General features: G+C 51.7%; 7 protein-coding genes; 5 read left to right on the forward strand and 2 right to left on the reverse strand.

The window, feature by feature from the left end:
* The first annotated feature begins 46 nt into the window (after nt 1-46).
* CHC_T00007944001 (hypothetical protein) lies at nt 47-2,701 on the forward strand. XM_005712259.1 is given in 2 exon segments: nt 47-2,155; nt 2,156-2,701. The coding sequence occupies 1 exon segment, from the start codon at nt 47-49 to the stop codon at nt 2,153-2,155; it is 2,109 nt and encodes a 702-aa protein (XP_005712316.1). The 3' UTR covers nt 2,156-2,701.
* Nucleotides 2,702-9,321: 6,620 nt separating this feature from the next.
* Nucleotides 9,322-10,266, forward strand: CHC_T00007945001 (hypothetical protein). Its single transcript, XM_005712260.1, has one exon. It carries the CDS (start codon nt 9,322-9,324, stop codon nt 10,264-10,266), a length of 945 nt encoding a protein of 314 aa, XP_005712317.1.
* Nucleotides 10,267-10,312: 46 nt separating this feature from the next.
* On the reverse strand, nt 10,313-11,586 carry CHC_T00008733001 (malate dehydrogenase, mitochondrial precursor). XM_005712261.1 is given in 2 exon segments: nt 10,313-10,476; nt 10,477-11,586. 1 exon segment carries the CDS (start codon nt 11,584-11,586, stop codon nt 10,477-10,479), a length of 1,110 nt encoding a protein of 369 aa, XP_005712318.1. The 3' UTR covers nt 10,313-10,476.
* A 304-nt stretch (nt 11,587-11,890) lies between these two features.
* Nucleotides 11,891-12,509, forward strand: CHC_T00007946001 (hypothetical protein). XM_005712262.1 is given in 4 exon segments: nt 11,891-12,042; nt 12,043-12,086; nt 12,289-12,412; nt 12,413-12,509. The coding sequence occupies 2 exon segments, from the start codon at nt 12,043-12,045 to the stop codon at nt 12,410-12,412; spliced, it is 168 nt and encodes a 55-aa protein (XP_005712319.1). The 5' UTR covers nt 11,891-12,042; the 3' UTR covers nt 12,413-12,509.
* A 79-nt stretch (nt 12,510-12,588) lies between these two features.
* On the forward strand, nt 12,589-12,780 carry CHC_T00007947001 (hypothetical protein). Its single transcript, XM_005712263.1, has one exon. It carries the CDS (start codon nt 12,589-12,591, stop codon nt 12,778-12,780), a length of 192 nt encoding a protein of 63 aa, XP_005712320.1.
* On the reverse strand, nt 12,781-15,962 carry CHC_T00007948001 (hypothetical protein). Its single transcript, XM_005712264.1, has 3 exons — nt 15,931-15,962; nt 12,948-15,810; nt 12,781-12,870 (listed from the first exon to the last, which is right to left on the reverse strand). Exons 1-3 carry the CDS (start codon nt 15,960-15,962, stop codon nt 12,781-12,783), a joined length of 2,985 nt encoding a protein of 994 aa, XP_005712321.1.
* An 816-nt stretch (nt 15,963-16,778) lies between these two features.
* Nucleotides 16,779-17,114, forward strand: CHC_T00007949001 (hypothetical protein). Its single transcript, XM_005712265.1, has one exon. It carries the CDS (start codon nt 16,779-16,781, stop codon nt 17,112-17,114), a length of 336 nt encoding a protein of 111 aa, XP_005712322.1.
* The last annotated feature ends 136 nt before the right edge of the window (nt 17,115-17,250 follow it).

Genomic DNA, 17,250 nt, shown 5'->3' on the forward strand with positions numbered 1-17,250 from the left:
CCATCAGTCCAGCTCTTTTCTTCCTTTCGAGGAACATTCCATTCGCATGCACCGTCTCGCCGTCTCGGCCCGATACGCCTCGTACTTCTCGCGAGTGCACGGGCCCAAGTCTCTGCAACGTTCCGCTCGTCTCTTCCCGTCGCAACCGCTTCACCGCGCGAATTTCGCCTCCCAATCTGACGTGCCTCCCACATCGACCTTCTTCACACGTCTCCAGCGCCTAGGCCTTGCTGCCTCCCAAACATTTCAGTCCCAGTCTGCCTCTGCGCCACTGTACAATGAAAATGGAAAACAAACCGCAGCATCACCAGACGCTGCGCGAGGGACATCCACGCAAGAAGAGCCGAAGCTTGAATTATCCCGCCTGCTGCAGTTAGCAAAAGAAGAGCGTCACCTAATCGGTTTCGCCCTGAGCGCGCAATTGATTTCTGCATCCTCGATCATGCTCTTCCCATTCGCCCTAGGAAAAGTCGTCGACACCGTCTCCTCCTCAGCCCCCGAGCTGGACGCCCTCGTTGCCCTCATGGGTGGCGTCTTCGCCATCTCCGCCGTTGCCTCCGCCGCCCGCGTATCCGCCATGTCGCTGGCCGGTTCGCGTATCTCGCGCGACTTGCGTGTTTCCCTTTTTCACGCTATCATGAAGCAGGAAACCGCCTTCTTTGACAAGCGCCAGAGCGGTGAACTCGTCAACCGCCTCTCGTCTGATGTGCCGCTTGTCGCGCGTACGCTTACGGACAACTTGGCGAAAATAATCCGCGCCGGAGTCACGTCTACAGCATCACTTGGCTTTATTCTTTACTTGTCACCGACGCTCTCGCTTGTCACGCTTGGGTCCATTCCACCCATTCTGGGATTTGCCGTAATGTTTGGACGGGCTGCACGAAAGTTGTCGCGAAAACTGGTCGACGCGCTGGCTGAGGCGACGCAAGTGGCCGCGGAACGCACAAGCGCCATTCGCACGGTACGCACATTTGGGGCGGAGGATATCGAGACAAAACGGTATGCAAACCGTGTAGACGAGACGTATCACCTTGCAAAGAAGGTGGCATTTGCAGATGGATTGTACGCGGGATCCGTCCAACTGTCTGCGCAAATGTCTCTGTGCGGAGTGCTCTGGTTTGGTGGACGCATGGTTATTGATCCTTTGAACCCAATGACAATGGGGGCGCTGACGTCGTTCTCGATGTATGCTGTCAACCTAGGCGTGGCGGTGTCTGGCATGGGGACCGCTTATGGGCAGCTGACAAGAGCTCTTGGTGCCGGGCATCGCATTTTTGAAGTCATTGATCGTGAGCCGGATGGGGCCTCATCAACAATTTGCGAACAACCCCCGAATGTAGCTCATTCACAAGTGGGAGTACCCGTGAAACCGAAAGCATCCCTACGACGACTCCAGCCTGGTTATGACGCGACGGTAAGCTTCGAAGACGTTCATTTCAAGTACCCCACCCAACCGGACACCGCAATTTTGAATGGAGTGAACTTGACGGTTCGCCCGGGAGAGATTATAGCTATCGCCGGCGCATCAGGGTCGGGAAAGTCTACAATGAGCTCATTATTGTCAAGGCTGTACGAACCTACGTCAGGCACGATATCGCTTGGCAATGAACCGATTGCAAATCTAGATACGGCCTGGCTTCGGGAACAAATCGCCGTGGTAGCTCAAGAGCCAGTTTTGTTCAACGGAACTATAACAGAGAACATCCAGTATGCCATGCCTGGAGAAGTATCGATGCAAAGAATACAAAGAGCTGCAAGAGCAGCTGCAAGTCATGACATGATACTCTCTCTGCCGAACAAGTACGAAACGATGGTTGGTGAACGCGGGGCATCTCTCTCTGGTGGGCAACGCGCCCGGACTGCCCTTTGTCGTGCATTGGTTCGAGATCCCCGGGTCCTCGTGCTCGATGAGCATAGTGCCGCCCTTGATGCCGAGTCAGAGCGTGCTGTAGCGCAAGCCGTGTACACGTCTGCATCAGAATTGAACATGGCTGTGATCACAATTGCTCATCGCACTAGCTCTCTGCGCCGCGCAGACCGCGTCGCTGTGCTCGCTGACGGCGTGGTCATCGAAATCGGGTCATACGATGATCTAATGAAACAAGAAGATTCGTGCTTGAGACGAATGCTCAATCCCACGCGAACGCCGATTTAGTCTTAAATCGATGTCTAGCACTCAATTTTTCTCCTTTCAAAGAAATGCCGTCATGCATGGCGAAATAGTCGGATTTGCGGTGAGATTATCCGACACAGCGAAGTCTCGCCCATCCTGAATCACCATCCCCTCTTATACTCTTACAGAGCGTCCCGGTTCTGGGAAGCAAATGGAACCAAAAGATGATTATATATGCAAACTGATTCAGTCGGCACACTTGTACATACCTAAGCAGCTGCCGTCACGTTCAGCAGAACAATAGACCCGCTGTAGAAACATGATGCTGCAAGGCCGTTACACCATGCCGTAAGCCGACTGGCATTCACGCCTATTCATATCGGGGTCTCACACTTACTGCTTCCCTTTCAAGGAATTGGTTTGAAGCAAGGTTTGCGACAAGTTGGTCTCAATTTACATTTCGAGAACTGTCAAAAGACTGTTCAGTGTTTGGCTTTAGATAGTTGCAGTGGAGACGTACATATGATACCACTAAAGCGATACCGGTAGACCACGATTTTGAAACCCGGGCTTGCATCCTGAGTATTGCGTTTCCGTAATCAGCCTGGGCGTTTGCTTGTGTGTTTTCCCTTAAACTAGAGATTTCTTTCCGCAGAAGGTACGTGATAAGCAAGAAGTGGCATGCGGCTTTCGGGTATAAGTGCGCTGAAGGACCCGGGAGCTATAATAAGTGATACAGTGTATGAAGGCGGTTCTGTCTCCAGCGTCAGCACCCCGGGTGTAAACAAACTATTCTCTGTGCGAGCGTCACATTTATTGAATAGCATACTCCACGGCTACATCATTCCAAAACGTCTCAGAACTGCTCTCGTTTTCGAAATTGGCTTGGCTTTGTTGTTTTCTGGGGGCGTTGCATTTGACTCGCGATGCAACGAAAGGGTCCGAGATACCTTGTCAGCCTGGCTCGAATAAGCCACTGCCTTCTTGCTGTTGTTTCCTGTAGTTCCGACAAAGCTCTGCGTCCGGGAAAGCCGCTTCTGTTTGTCTGTTTTTCGTGAAACAAGTATCATAGGAGAGGAAGTCCGGTCGCTGCGTTGAGCGCCCTTCCCTTGATCTATACAGATATGCTCTTTCGTCCATTTTGAAGTTGGTCTAACACTTGGTCGAGACGGTAATGGTTCTGATAGATGTCTTGGTGGATGATCATTGTTGTCTTCAGACGATGACTTCCTTTGTACCCTATGTGCGAGGAGCGAATTGTTCTCAGACACAGTTTTAGAACGAATGGATTGTCGTCTTCCCTTTCCTTCTTTATGAAAGCCATCTTGATGCCGATGATACCTACGAGTGTCTGTCGGCAGAGAAGAAGAGCTGATTTGCGTGGGTTTTCTCAGTCCGGCTTGCAGCTCATATTTTCGTGGTGTGCGACTTGTGGATGGTACCTTTGAGCTTTTGCCGGTTGAGGATCCACTTGTATCTGATGATCTTTTTCGACCTCCTCGCCCAATCGTCCTTTCTCTTTTAGTTTCAACAGAAAGATTCTCTTTTGACTGCGCCCGAGAATGTGTTGAATCTGAGTGTGGCCTCACAAAACTTCGTTGAGTTATTCTCGAGTTGCCAGAGTTAATTTTTGCTGGAGTTATTGATTTGATAATCTTATCCCTTGATTCCGGTTCTGGCATTTTTGTTCGCCTTCCCAGAAGTGTACCCATTCGCAATGTGGTTCGCGTGCTTTCTCTTAGTTGCGGTGTTCTTTCTCCTTCCAAATTTTCCAGTTTCCCACGCAGAATGCTTGCACTTCTCTCAAGACCTCTAATAGTAGTCCTGAGCTCTTCGATATAGTCAATCGCATTTATTTCCACCATTGCACCATACATTTCCCTATCTGCGGGATCAGTTACTTTATATATAGCAATACCACCTCGTATTTGCGGCTCATGACGGCTGATACCCTTTGGTAGGTCTGTCAGTTTTGTTTTGATCAACTTTAAATGCCGCGTAGGTGCACTAGTAAACATTCCTTCTAACGGAGGAGGTTTATGAAATGGCTGAGGGAGGGAATTAGTCATTTGCCTGCGGATTCCGACTTCACGATTGTCTTCTGCACGGCTTGAATTTGAACCTTTTTGTCCAATTACAGTAGTTTTGGCTTCCGATAGTTGCAGAGGTGAAGAGACTACTTGAGAAGAACATGTTTGTGTTTCTGTTGAAAAACGAACTTCTGATAGCTTTGGAGGCGGTGGTGGAGGTGGCAGAGGCGTCGTGCCAGGGCGAGAAGTGCTTCTGTGGAAGATGGTGTCCAGTTTCGACAATGCAGACACGAATTCAACTCCGGCAGTGGCTATATGAGTTGCTCCTCCTTTGTCATGTGCTCCATCGACACCTACAACGACGTCTGTGGCGTGTAAAATTGCTGAAGCCCTTGTGAAATTTGAACTCTTGGCAAGCACTGTGCCGCTACGCTCTAGATGAAATGTGCGTGGGTGGCGGTGGGTTTTGTCCGGAGAAGATGAGAGGGCCATTCTTTTTTTTTTGAGCAGGTAGAAATTTGTCCCACCACAAAAGTAATGTGCAATATCAGCAAACGCTATTCAACTCAAGAGACACTGCGAAAGACAACGAGACTGGTTTGCACAATAATCGAGAGGCAAAGAAATCAGGCAAACAGTCGCCCACCCTCTTGACATGCAAATGTAGCTATGCATCTTCATAACTAACGTAAATGGGCTTTCTGTCCCTCTTGTTTCGACAGAACTTCCACCATCCCCAAAATATGCAAGAACTTGTAGTACTATGGGACAAAGGATATTGGGCAAGCACTTCATTGCTGTCGAATTTCTATGTAGTGGGAGAAATGAATCGAATCCAGGGACAGCTAAACTGAAAGACATTCCATAGATGCGGATGCTTTAGACTTTTCCAATTTTTACAGTTTTCTCCCATTGTTAAAAAGATGGAGAGGCCCAGTGGTTACGTAAGTGGTAAAGGACGTGCAATTTAAGTCCATAAATTAAAATGCAACGAACAATTTCTTTAATGCCCACTACATATTAGAGTATGCTTTACATTCTAAAACTGTCACAAGGGACATATGTCATTCACCTCAGAGCAATCCTATCGGGCCTTAGATATATATATATCATATACAGCAATATACAAGAGGAAGCAAGACGTGCCGCAGCACACTGATATATTGAAAACTATTTTGGGAGCGTGAAGGTAGAAGATGTGATAGGCTGCAGACGCTTTCACCTGCGCTCGTCTATGTCACATCATAAACTTTCGCGAATGCATTTTCAACAAGGTTATGAACGGCTAGCATGTCTATTGATATACCGTTGATGTCATTCATTCTTAGCGATCTATTAGAAACTTTTGCGTCCATGCTTTGCGACCTTAATAGCACACATACAATAACTTGGTTTCGTTCTGTGGACACAGTCAAGCTGCACTGGTCAAGTGCGGGGCTGTTAAATTTGATAGCGATTCAAGTGGCAATCGATAGCTCATTCTTAGTTTGGAGCACTTAAAAGCTACCGTTGGGTAATCACATTGCATACGTAATCCTCATTTCAAGTGCTGGGTACTGTTCTTCAGACAGGTCGTATCCAAGGAAAAACTGCCCACCTTACGTTGTCTATCATACGCCAATCGAACAGTGTTTTCTCATGTGATCAGGGGAGAAAACGTCCATACCTTTCAGTGAGGTGAACCTATTCGCGAGCTCATAATATCAGTGATGATCAGTGGGACAGGATTGACAAGAGACCCCCACCTATTGAAGCATAACAGTTGCCAACATCCATTCTAACCTCTCTTTACGGTAATTCAACTTCAATGCTACCTTACTCGATGTCGGGACTTCCAATTCATGCGAGCTTATTCGAATTCGCCAAAATGGATACACGGTGACTTTTCATGCACTCTGGGGCTCGAAAACAAAGCGTGTATCTTGTGCGCTTAGTACAAAGAGCAAAAGGCTTCACACTAACTACTAATAGGATCTAACAGTGGCCGTTGACCCGATCTCCTCTCAAAAATCAAATCTCGAGAAAAGCAAACACCCTCTACAATCATTTGCACTCATTTGAGAACAATTGAGAGCCATAAAACCTATATCCGTCCCCGTAAATTGCGATGCCCACACAGCGATGCGTCGACATAAGCATGTTTTTGTTATGGGGTGAACTGAGCCTCCACTGCCTGAAAAAACCATCTGAAACAGTCCCCCAATCATACATGCCGTATCTGTAGAACATTCATTTTTCGAAAGAAGGCATTAGTGATGCAAAGGCGCAAGGACAATGTATGTAAATTACTATGGGAATATTGAAACTTACGCATAGGCCACGTTCTCCCACCCCTTATACTTTGAGTGATGGAGTGATTTTCTTCTGAACATCTTGTGAGCATGTGCTTGAGCTTGTCTGGCAAGTTTCCCGTTCCAAGCGACTGAATGTCGACCTTTCGAGCGTCTATACCCATTCACAATAGCCATATTCTTTTTCGCGCAGTCTGAGCATGATCTTTGAATGGTTTCTGCGTATGCAATGGAAACCAGAATGACGAGTACAAGAATTGCTTTGGGCATCATGTTGAAATAATGCTTTTTGAGTTCGACGAAAGTTGTTGATCACGAGTTGGTGTCTATGCGAAAGACAATGCTGGTCAAAGTCCCGTACCACTTATTCTTTTATAGTGTTCTTTCGAGTCTATCAAGCCGTCCCTACAACCCTCTCCCTCGTGAAAAACCATCCCACAATTCAAAAGACTGTGCATTGTGAAGCCCTATTCAGAGAAACGGAGAAGAGACTGTGGGTAATAATTAGCAATTGACGTTGCGGCTAAAACAATGGGATGGAAAATTGAACGGGAAAAATCGCTTTTCTGTGTCCACGTCTTCGCTTGCTTTGTACAACGTCGAGATTGAACCACCTATGAAACATCCATCAACACGCAAGATGGGGGTCGATCCCAGCACAAGTGATATTAATAGTATTGGAGAGGGTCTGTGTGTTAGGGCACATATCATAAACATGTGGTTATGTGGTGGGCCTCGGTGAGCAGAGCCATACAATTGGGATGGAGATTGGCGTTTCGTTGATAGAGGATCTTTTTTTGCTTTTGTGTGATATCAAGTGACATCTTATCATGCGCTGCTGGTTGTCGTCCGCCCAATGCGGAAAAAATGTTACTTCACTCAGCGGAGAAGAAGCAGATGAAATTTGTATTCAATGAAATACTTTCTTGTTGAAATTGTGACGCTCCTCTTGTTGAAGTCTGCGAGATTACGAGTGCTTTAGAATACCTCGTGCGAAAATTAAATACGTCAACGGGCTGATGGGGAGAAGGGCAATTCGTCCGTACTCTCAGCCATTTACGGATATAAAAAGTTGGAAATGTGAAGACTTTCGTGATTTGGACCTGCTCAAGTATTGACCAAAAAAAACATGTGCCCATTGCGTCTAGAGTGAGCTGTTGAGAAGGCCAACTCCCGCCTTTTTTTATCCAGCATGCTCGTGCTGAACCACCTGTGATGTCTCTTGAACCAAGTCTGGAACAGAGGAAGTATGACCTTGGCAGATTTGTGGTAAAATGAACTCGGTTTTTGACTCTTGGTTCCCATTTAGGCAGACCCAATAATCTCTATAAATTCGTTGGACAACCAAACCTGAAAGTGACAAGGAGACTCTCCGTTTCCTGCTAAAAGAAACTGAAGAAGTGCGGTGGACAAACTAGTACTCACCAAGAAACAAACACTTTAATGCACGTTCAAAACTGCATCTCCTCCGTACGGACTGCAAGGGCAAACACAATTAACACTGATAGGATGCTGAAACAAGAGGCACTTCTGTTCGCCATTGAGCTTGCGATTAACGGGACATACATCAACTCACGGCGGACACGTGCCTGTGTTTCAGCGAGTGTTTACCAGGCCGACTGCGGACACGTTACAGAAGAGTTATTTAACAGCATAAGTCTCAGAGGTCCGTCACCACATCACTTGCCGCAAATCAGCTTTCTGAAAAGGGCAAGCCAAGTGTCGGCCAGAGTTCTCCTTCTGAACTCAGTGTTTGTAGAAAAAGAGAGTGGATCTGGATGCGAGACCACACCACCTCGATAGGCACAGAACGCTTGCCTTGGTCTCAACCCACGCTTTTGCGCTCTTACAGATGTCTAGTGCGGTGCATGAATTCGGTCACACATCAGCTTGCGACAAACGTCAAAGTTTCGGCCTTCGACGCGTCGTAGCCTCGCAAACCCGCATGGCATCTGCGTGCCCCGCTGTACTGAAATAGACTTTCTTGTGCCCCCAAAAAACCCTTGCACAATCGGTAGACAGGTCCTCGTCTTCCCCGAGTGGCGTTCGCACGCGCGACAGGTGGTTTATCAGATGCGAGAAACCGCAGGGAGAGCGTTGGCTTCTCACTATGACCGGTGCGATGGCGTCATGCGGGGCATATTTCGCCGACAGTGGAACGGAGGCGCATGCTGGTGCGAGATGTTTGTACGCGCGGAGTGGCTTTGATTTGCGGGATGGCCGCGGTGGAAAGAATAGTGCCTGTTAATTGTGCCGAGCTTTGCTGTGATGAGAATGGTCGTCTGTGGTGGGCGAAGCTTTGAAAGCGTCTTCAACGGCACACGAAATACCTGCAGTGCTACAAACGCTGTGCCAGAAAGCATGCATTCAGCTTTGTTGCTGTGAAAGATGTTGTGATTCCTTTTCTCATTCGCTCTAAACTAAAACAATGTGCGTGTGCTCACTTGCTGCACCCACTCTCCCTCGTGATGGAGAATTCTCCCTTGTGTTCTCCTTCTGCTCGCCAAGGTCCGTTGAAGTGCCATCGGCTAAGTAACCGCCAGTCGCCACCTAACTTCGCCACGTGTACAGCAAAAAACAGTTGAGCGCATATTGGCGAATTAGCGGCCGAAAATCTTCCAGAACGCCACCACCGGCTTTTCGCTCCGCCACCGCCTTATATCATGCTCCCCGCCTCGCCGTTACTTAACCCGACCCCTCGCCCACCTCAACCCACCTACACTCCTCTCCCATCCCACGCCATCCTCGTCAAAAGTGGCCGCCTAGTCCCACCATGAAGGCCTCCTTCGCAGCGTCGCTCGCCGCCTACCGCCAAGCCGCGGCGCGCCTCTTCGCCAGGCGCGCAGGGCGCGCGCCGCCCTCACGCAAGGCGCTCACGCCCGCTGCGATGCCCGCCGAGCACGCATACAAGCGGCCCTTGTTCCCCGCGCTCACGGCCTACCTTGCAAAGGCCGCGGGGGAGTTCCGCGACGCACCGCGCGCGGCCATCGCAACGCCGCGGACCGTCACGAAAATCGTGCTGCCGCTCGGGCACGGCGAACTCGTCGTCGCCTTGGCGGGGGAGCGGCGGCGCGCGAGATGGGCACGGCTGCAGGCGGAGCGCATGCACGAAATTCGTGCGTTCGTGGGGCAGAGGGACTACGTGCTCCCGGGCGGCGTGCCGCTGGATGTACGCCAGGGGAAGCATGCGCGCTGGTTGGAGAGGCGCGCAGAAGAGCGGAGACAGGACGCAAGGGAGGTCGTGGAGAGGCGCGTCGGGGGTTTGGAAGCGGGGAGTGAGGAGCTCAGGAGGGTGTGTGGGAGGGGGATTCGCGCTGACCGAAGGGGGTATGTCCAGTTTTTGGCGCGTGCGAGGGAGGGTTTTGACTGCGGGATGCCGGGGTTGCTGAGCATGGGAGGAAAGGGCGTCGCTGTGGGGGACACGTTCGAGGAGGTGCGGAAGCGGTACGCCGGGCGACCGGACGAGCTGTATCGGCGCAAAACGGCGCGCCGGTTTGCGCGGTGGCGGCGGCAGAAGTTGGAGCGGGAGGCGGAGCTGTCGCGGACTGCGTCGCGCGCAGAGAGTGAGATGAAGAGGCGCCGTGGGTACGATCACCTGCTCACGGACCGCAGGGCTGGGGACTCGTCGTTTGCGCCGTTCTTGTATGAGTTGGAAGGGAATGCGTACGCGTTTTCGTCCAAGATTACCGAGGCGCCCAAGCTGAGAAAGGTCATGATTGATAAGTACTCGGCGCGGGATGGGGCGACAGTGACAGATGGATGGGAGAGGGCGCAGCAGGTTGCTGAACAGAATCCCCTATTTCATACTAGGGTGATGAACCGGTTCACTTAGTTTTGACGCGGGCGGTTTTGTCGGCTTTGTAGACCTTGCTTGCGTGTGTGACATTGAACTACACGAAGACTGTTAAGACTCTATTTAAATCGGTGTGTAACTCTAACGGCGCGAGAACCAATTTGGCCGAGAGCAATGAACAACAGCTTTGTAACCATCTTCGCCGACTGCCAGTTCCAAAAATAAGGTGTCGCGACGGGAGCCTTGACCTCATGCCGTCGCCTTCTTCGCCCTCTTTTTCCGTGCTGGCTTGGTGCCTGCCTGCTTCCTCGTCGCGGCCGGGAGGAGATGCTTGACCGCATCGCGTTCCTCCAACAGCTCTTTCCTCGTCGCGTCCATCATGGCAGCCGAGTACTCATCCGGCGACGGTATATCCAACACCCTCTCATAAACGCCATCCCCAGGGCAACGGCACGGAACTGAGTACCAAATGTCCTTATCCATACCATACGACCCATCCGATCGGATCGCCAGGCTCTGCCAAGCATCCCCAGACCCTACATACAGGTCATGAATGTGATCGATCGCAGCTGACGCGGCCGACGTCGCTGAGCTGGCGCCACGAGCGCCGATAATCTCTGCGCCGCGCTTTTGCACGCGCGGAATAAACTCTTCGCGCACCCACTTAGTGTCATTGATGACATCCAGAGCCGGCTTGCCGTTCACAAGCGCATTGGACAGATCGGGATATTGCGTACTTGAGTGGTTTCCCCAGATGACTACACGCTCTACATCCCTCACTGGCGTCCCGGTCTTGATGGCAACCTGGCCCATGGCTCGGTTCTGGTCTAGCCTTGTCATAGCCATGAACTGCGCCGGGTCGATATCCGGAGCGTTTGCCGCGGCGACGAGGGCATTGGTGTTGGCCGGGTTTCCAACGACCAGCACCCTGACGTCCTTCTTGGCGGCGTCGTTGATGGCCTTACCCTGAACTGCGAAGATGGCGGCATTGGCGTTCATCAAGTCCGCACGCTCCATGCCCGGCCCACGCGGGCGGGCGCCGACCAGGACGGCGACATCGGCGTCGCCAAAGCCGGTGTTGGGGTCGGCGGTTTGCGTGATGCCGCGCACGAGCGGAAAGGCGCCGTCCTTGATCTCCATCGCGACACCCTTCAGAGGCTTGAGGCCCTGCTCGGTTTCGAGCAGCTGCAGCTCGACGGGGACGTGCGGGCCGAACATCTGGCCGGAGGCGATACGCATGAGCATAGCGTAGCCGATCGCGCCGGCTGCGCCGGTGACGGCCACCTTCTTGGTGGGCGGCTCCGCGGCCGCGGCAGACAAGCCGCGGCGTGTGGCGGAAGTCAACGAAGATCGGAGCATTGCGAAGCGAGGAGCGGAGGAAGGGAAGTGTGGATGTGAGTAGAAGGAAGGGAGGGGAATGGAACAGGGACCCCGAGGAATGTAACAGGGATGCGTTCGTTGTTTTGATCGTAGATACTAATTTGGAGCGAGTGGCATGCAATTGGTAGAAGTTGAGTTGTGGATTTCTTAACAGATATCTTTCTGAATTGACTTCATATACACACACGCCACATAAGCCACGTGTAAAAGACTGCAACGCTTCCCGCAGTTACGCACGTGCATGTGTACCTAAAGAATCTTCGCCGTTGCACAACGCCTAATGACAAGACTTATGCAGATCCAACAACAAAGGGGAAAGTTGGAGGTACGAGGTCGGCGGCGATTGGCAGTATGCACCGTATGCTGTGGCTTCAATTATGAATACGTCCATACCTTTGGACATCTCTACACTCCTGTCTCATCCTGTCTCAGTTCATGAAAGCAGTGCTCTCTGTAGACAACTCGTGTTCGGAAAGAAGGTATGTATGTCCTGTTCATTCATTTCTGGACGGTTCGTGAAGTACTATAAGTATACATAGTTGGTTTATCAGTACTTTGAGATGAACGAACCTCTTCCGAATAACAATAACATTCTGCGCATTTATGTCAATAGTGGCAAGAGTTGCAAAGAATCGACATGGGTGCACAGCCTCTGACGACTTATCTCACATGTGTCTGTAGACGGTATGGTAGTACGTGTCAAAACTTCTGCCCTGGTCAAGTGATGGATGTGTGTACGTGTACGGCAAGGTCGAGAAACCAACACTATTCCTGCGTACCGGCCTTGCAAAGTGGCGGTCGGTGACTTTTGCTTGCACCGCATGTCCATTAAAGCAGTGATCCTCTCGCCTCGTACCGAAAATCTGCACTCTGGGTGTGTTCAGCGATGCCACTAGATGGCTTCCAAGCACTTTCATTTCGCTCTACCAAGTGCAAATCGCAGCATGACCTTCACTGGCTAGAGTGGCTAGACATGTCAAAATGGCTAGACATGATTCAATTGCAGTATTCATTTCTCAGCATATCAATGTAATCTTTCAACCTGACGATCAACTTAAGAGACGATCGATCAACTTTCTGCCCTCTCCTTTCACTTCTCATGTTTGTTTCTTGGTGTTTCTTGGTGATCTAAATATGCCGTACAGTGTACTCGTCGAATCTGGAACGCCGTAGTCAGAAGTCGTCCGATTCAGATGCAAAAGCTTTCTCCAAAAGTCTCCAAAACGACTGTTCTTCCTCGCTGACATCGACCGTTGATGTGTGCTATTTCCTCTCGCAAAGGCTGCAGCTGCTGCCGTTGCTCGCACGTCATCCAGTACACTCGCATTGGTTTTCGCCACTCGCAGGGCCTCGTCCCGTGCTTCTTGCGCGAGCTCCTTCTCGCGCCGTGCAAGCGATTCAATATGGCTCTCTCGTTGCTTGTAAAGCTTGGTGGAGAGCCCTTCGGTGTTACTTGTGATCGCGTTCAGTTGCTTCGTCAATGCCTCGTTCGCTTCCAACTTCGCATTGAGTCGAGCAACTTCCATTTCTTGCGCACGCGCAATGACTGCACTTGCTTGCAGCTTTTCGGAGAAGCTGCTCTCAGCTTGCTGCAGAGAGTGGATTTCGGTCTTGGCAGACTGAATATCAACCTTCAGCTGTTTCACTTCTTCCGTCTTAGCCTTCAACGTCTGTTGGAGATGAAGCACCAACCTCTCCTTCTCCTGTACGAGAGTAGTGTCACGCTTTTCTTTCTCTGTCTGAGTCCTCACCATAGTGTCCATTTCCCTCAGTATGGCCGAAGACTCGTCACGAAGACGCTTATTATCGGCTTCTTTCTTGGTGAGTTCTTCACGAGCCGCCATCAATTCCTTCCTTGCCCGGTCGAGCTCTGTCACAAGTGTAGAAATCGAAGACGAAGCTTGCCGTTCAGCGCGCATCATTTCGATAGCCTTCTGCAGGCGGTCCAACTCCAAGCGCGCCTCGCGGACCAGCGTACGTGTATTTTCGGATCGAGACTGCTTCCTGCGCAAACCTCCCAATACGCTAATCGTCAAACTGGTTGCTCTGCCATTAGACGGAAGTGAGCGGTACATTGAGCATTGCAAGGCAGCGTTCACTTTGCTCGGATCGAGGCTTGAAAGTCTGGATGAATTATCCCCTTGAGCTCCAGGGCCAGAGGGCTGCTGCGAGGAGCTCATGCCACTCTCGTTTCTTGCATTTTCGTATCCAGATGTGTTTTCGGTGCTATATCCAGAGCTGTCCATTGTGTCTTCAGAGGTGTCAGTTTTTTCGCTCGGCCTAGGGATGGCTCGCATGCCCCCTTCCTGTTTGACAGCCAGCGCAATTTCCTGCACGTTCATTTGGTTTGCGGCAAAGTCAAACTCATCTCCAGCATAAGAGTTTGCTGCCAGCAATTTAGAATCAAGTTCACTGAACGCAGGCAACACGCTTATGCCGCTGTCGACGTCGGTTGAATTGCTTCCATTATTCGTCGCAACTTCGCTGCGGTGGCTTCCGAGTGAAGCATCAGAAGCGTCCACACCACTTGACGAAAAGAGGTGGCTTTCATCATCATCCTCAACAGCGCCGACTTCACGGTCATTCATTTCTTTCATTGCGTCCATGATGCCCTTGACGGATTCTACGATATCTGACCACGTCAGCCTCACTCCTATTTCGTCAAACAGGTGATCACAAACGACGTTCTCGTCAAAGACAGGAGTTGCCCTACTGCATTCCATCAAGACTGTCTTCACACTATCGCTCATGTTACTTGTCGCTGCACTCTTCGGCGTCGTTTCCGGCGATGAATCATCAAGATCATTTGTTGAACTCACAAACATTGATGCCAACTGCTTGTTAGCAATCTCAAGTCTGTCGCTGAGCTCAGACTTCTGTCGTTTCAGTTGCGCAATGTCTCTTTCCTTGTCCTCCACGCTATTAGTGAGGTTATCTGAGAGTACAGCGAATTGCTGTACCCGCTCGTTGGCAGTCCGCAACTGCAACTCGATGTAGTCATTATGCTTGTTAATTCGCTCTTCATTTTCCCGGAAGGCGGAGAGCTGCGTCTCGAGCTCTCTGGTAGTGTGTCGCAAATTAGCATTCTCCTCAAGTCGCTTGGTCGCCCTTTGGAGACTGGCCTGCAGCTGTTCCACCGTGGCGGCCTTTGACTTCAGTACGTCAACTTCTTCCGCAGCCACATGCACCTGCCGAAGCTCGTTTTGGGCATTAACAAGCGCTACAGTCTTTGCTTCCAGCTGACTGTCCTTTTGTCGTGAAAGTTGACCAAGCTCGAGGACCTTGTCACCAGCCTCGTCAAGCCTGCCCTTCAAATCAGTAACATCCTCAACCATTCTCGAACGTTCCTTCTCTGAGTTAGCAAGCTTCTTCCTCAGCACGTCCCGTTCCGCCGCCAGAGCCTTGTAGTCGGCGAGCGGAATTCCCACCGAGGCCGTCAGGCGCGCGTCTCCCTTGGCGATCTGCTGCGCATACTGCGTCGCGGAATCGGTTCTATTCTCATCATTCACGGATACCGAACGCAAAACCTTTTCGTCTCTCGTTTCCGGGTCCTGGAACGTCCTCTTAATCGAAAGCTGTAGCAAGTCCTGTTGCGGCATAGGCAGGCCAATAACAGCCTTGATGAAAGCCTCGTTCTCTGCACAGTGGACGGCAGCGCAAAGCGCAACTTCGGATACCGCGAGTAAATCCATGGGGCTATCCAGCCCAACGTCGGTCTCTGTGAACATGGTGATCTGAGCGGCCAATGCGGGCGCCAAGTGGACCGGTGGCGCTGACGACTTAGTCCCCGCGGAAGAATCGCGCCCTGGAGAGGAGGAGCGCACTGTGAGGCCGTACCATTCAGCCAAGGCGCGCGTTAGACGGCGGGAGTTGTACCGGCCCTGGCGCTTCGTGGTTGGAGAGACGGGGCCGGAGGTGTTGAAGAAGTCACGCCTGGAGAAATGGTTGGGCGCGAAGCGGCACATGAGCTTGCACAACGGCACGCAGTCCTGCACGCACTCTTCGAGGGGGGCGTCGGCGGAGGGGATAAGACCCAGGGCGTGAAGCCAAGCAGTGATCGCGGAAGAGATTGAAAGGTCCAGACCTTCCAGAGGGGCGTGCTCGGAGGTGGTGGCGCTGAGTGTCGCCATTGTGGGGGAGCGCAACCACAGACAGCAGGGGGGAAGGGTACGTCGGTTTGACGGGTCGGGCAGTCGGGCACTGCTGTGTGCGCAGGCGGTGATAGGTGAGCCTGCAGGAGAGTGAATGGCGGGACGAGTGAAGGTTTGATTGAGATGAAGGCGAAGGGGGGTGCGAGCAGGAGACCTTTATGGGGTCGGGCACACGAGCGCGATGCAACTGTATTCGAGAAGCATACAAGAGGTCGCACGGGATTGCGGCGAATTGGAGAACGGGGGCGGGTGCGAAGTTAGTGCTTGGGGGTTGCGGGGGTTTGTAAGAAGGAGGCTTAGGAAAAGCGGGACGCGTGGGATTCAAATTGGCTGGAGTTTAATTTTGAATTATTGACGCAACGACTCTTGATGGCACCGCTCCGTTTTGAACGTTCAAATTTTCAATCACGGGCCGCTTTTCATGTATGGCGTTGATGCGCAAGAATGCATTACTCCATCGCCGGAATTCGGACGAGTAACGCTAATTACGTGGCCCTCTTTCACGGCACTTTGGCGACGTTTCATGGGTCTGACGCTCTGAACTGATCGGGACGGAAACTCAGCGCTGGCCTTTCGAAACAGGCTCCTGTCGAAGCGTCACCTTTCCGACAGCATGGACGGACTGTGAATCTGTTTGTGGCATTTCTATTTACAGCCGTGCGGGGGACTCTTTTTGAAGCTTGTTTCTTGGGGTTTGTGGCGCTCGACAAGTGGCATAAAATACTAAACCGGAGAGGACTTTCATCTAGACTCATGCAGATCATATGAGTGGCATCACGTCAAGAACGCTCAAGATCGGACATGCAAGATCTTGTACAAGTATGTCCCCCGCGGTACAAGTCGCAGTCACACAGTGACTGCTCCTTCTACAGCCCATGGCACCCATCCCCGAAAATTCAACCCCAAAACCATCTTTCACGCCGACCTCATCCAAGTTTAAAAACGGCTAGTTATCATACATACACCACACTAAATCCACCGCACACCCGCCAACGCGCCAGTGCGAACCGCGGGCCGCCAATGCGTCCCGGACATGCTCCCGCTCCCTCTTACCGCTCGTTACGTTCGAAAGGCGCCATCGCAGCCGTCCGCTCCCGCTCTACTTCAACCCTGACACGCGCACCACCAAGACGCAGATTATACGCCGCGTCCGCGGCGCACGTATCCGCCCCCGGACACCCGTCCCGCCGCAACCGCTTGATACGCGCCATGCAACTTCATACAGCCCATGCGATGCGGGCCGCGCACACGCGGCACCATTCCCAAACGTTCGCACAGCACGTGCTCGCCCCCCTGCTGAGCGCGCGCCATACTACAACGCCCTTGCGTCGAACGCCTCGTCTTTCAAAGGCCTGAAATAGTGACCGGGTGCGTAGCTCGCAACGTTGCCCCTTCCGCGACGCTTCCGAACCGTCGGCTTCACCGCCTCTGCCCCGGCCGAAATGGAGCCTTGCGTGTCGGGCGGGGGGGGGGGGGGGGAAAAAAGAAAAAA

This window comes from Chondrus crispus, genomic scaffold (genome assembly GCF_000350225.1).
Source record: "Chondrus crispus Stackhouse genomic scaffold, scaffold_9, whole genome shotgun sequence".
Lineage (NCBI taxonomy): Eukaryota > Rhodophyta > Florideophyceae > Gigartinales > Gigartinaceae > Chondrus > Chondrus crispus.

Bases quoted from the DNA above. Each gene is read 5' to 3' on its own strand.
- CHC_T00007948001 (XM_005712264.1), bottom strand. From the start codon at position 15,962: ATGCTTCTCGAATACAGTTGCATCGCGCTCGT. The intron at 15,811-15,930 runs GTGCCCGACCCC...CTGCGCACACAG, and splicing joins TACAGTTGCATCGCGCTCGT to CAGTGCCCGACTGCCCGACC. The intron at 12,871-12,947 runs GTGGCGAAAACC...GAGAGGAAATAG, and splicing joins CACGGGACGAGGCCCTGCGA to CACACATCAACGGTCGATGT.
- CHC_T00007947001 (XM_005712263.1), top strand. From the start codon at position 12,589: ATGGCTAGACATGATTCAATTGCAGTATTCATTTCTCAGCATATCAAT.
- CHC_T00007949001 (XM_005712265.1), top strand. From the start codon at position 16,779: ATGCGTCCCGGACATGCTCCCGCTCCCTCTTACCGCTCGTTACGTTCG.
- CHC_T00008733001 (XM_005712261.1), bottom strand. From the start codon at position 11,586: ATGCTCCGATCTTCGTTGACTTCCGCCACACGCCGCGGCTTGTCTGCC.
- CHC_T00007946001 (XM_005712262.1), top strand. From the start codon at position 12,043: ATGAAAGCAGTGCTCTCTGTAGACAACTCGTGTTCGGAAAGAAG. The intron at 12,087-12,288 runs GTATGTATGTCC...ATGTGTCTGTAG, and splicing joins AACTCGTGTTCGGAAAGAAG to ACGGTATGGTAGTACGTGTC.
- CHC_T00007945001 (XM_005712260.1), top strand. From the start codon at position 9,322: ATGCCCGCCGAGCACGCATACAAGCGGCCCTTGTTCCCCGCGCTCACG.
- CHC_T00007944001 (XM_005712259.1), top strand. From the start codon at position 47: ATGCACCGTCTCGCCGTCTCGGCCCGATACGCCTCGTACTTCTCGCGA.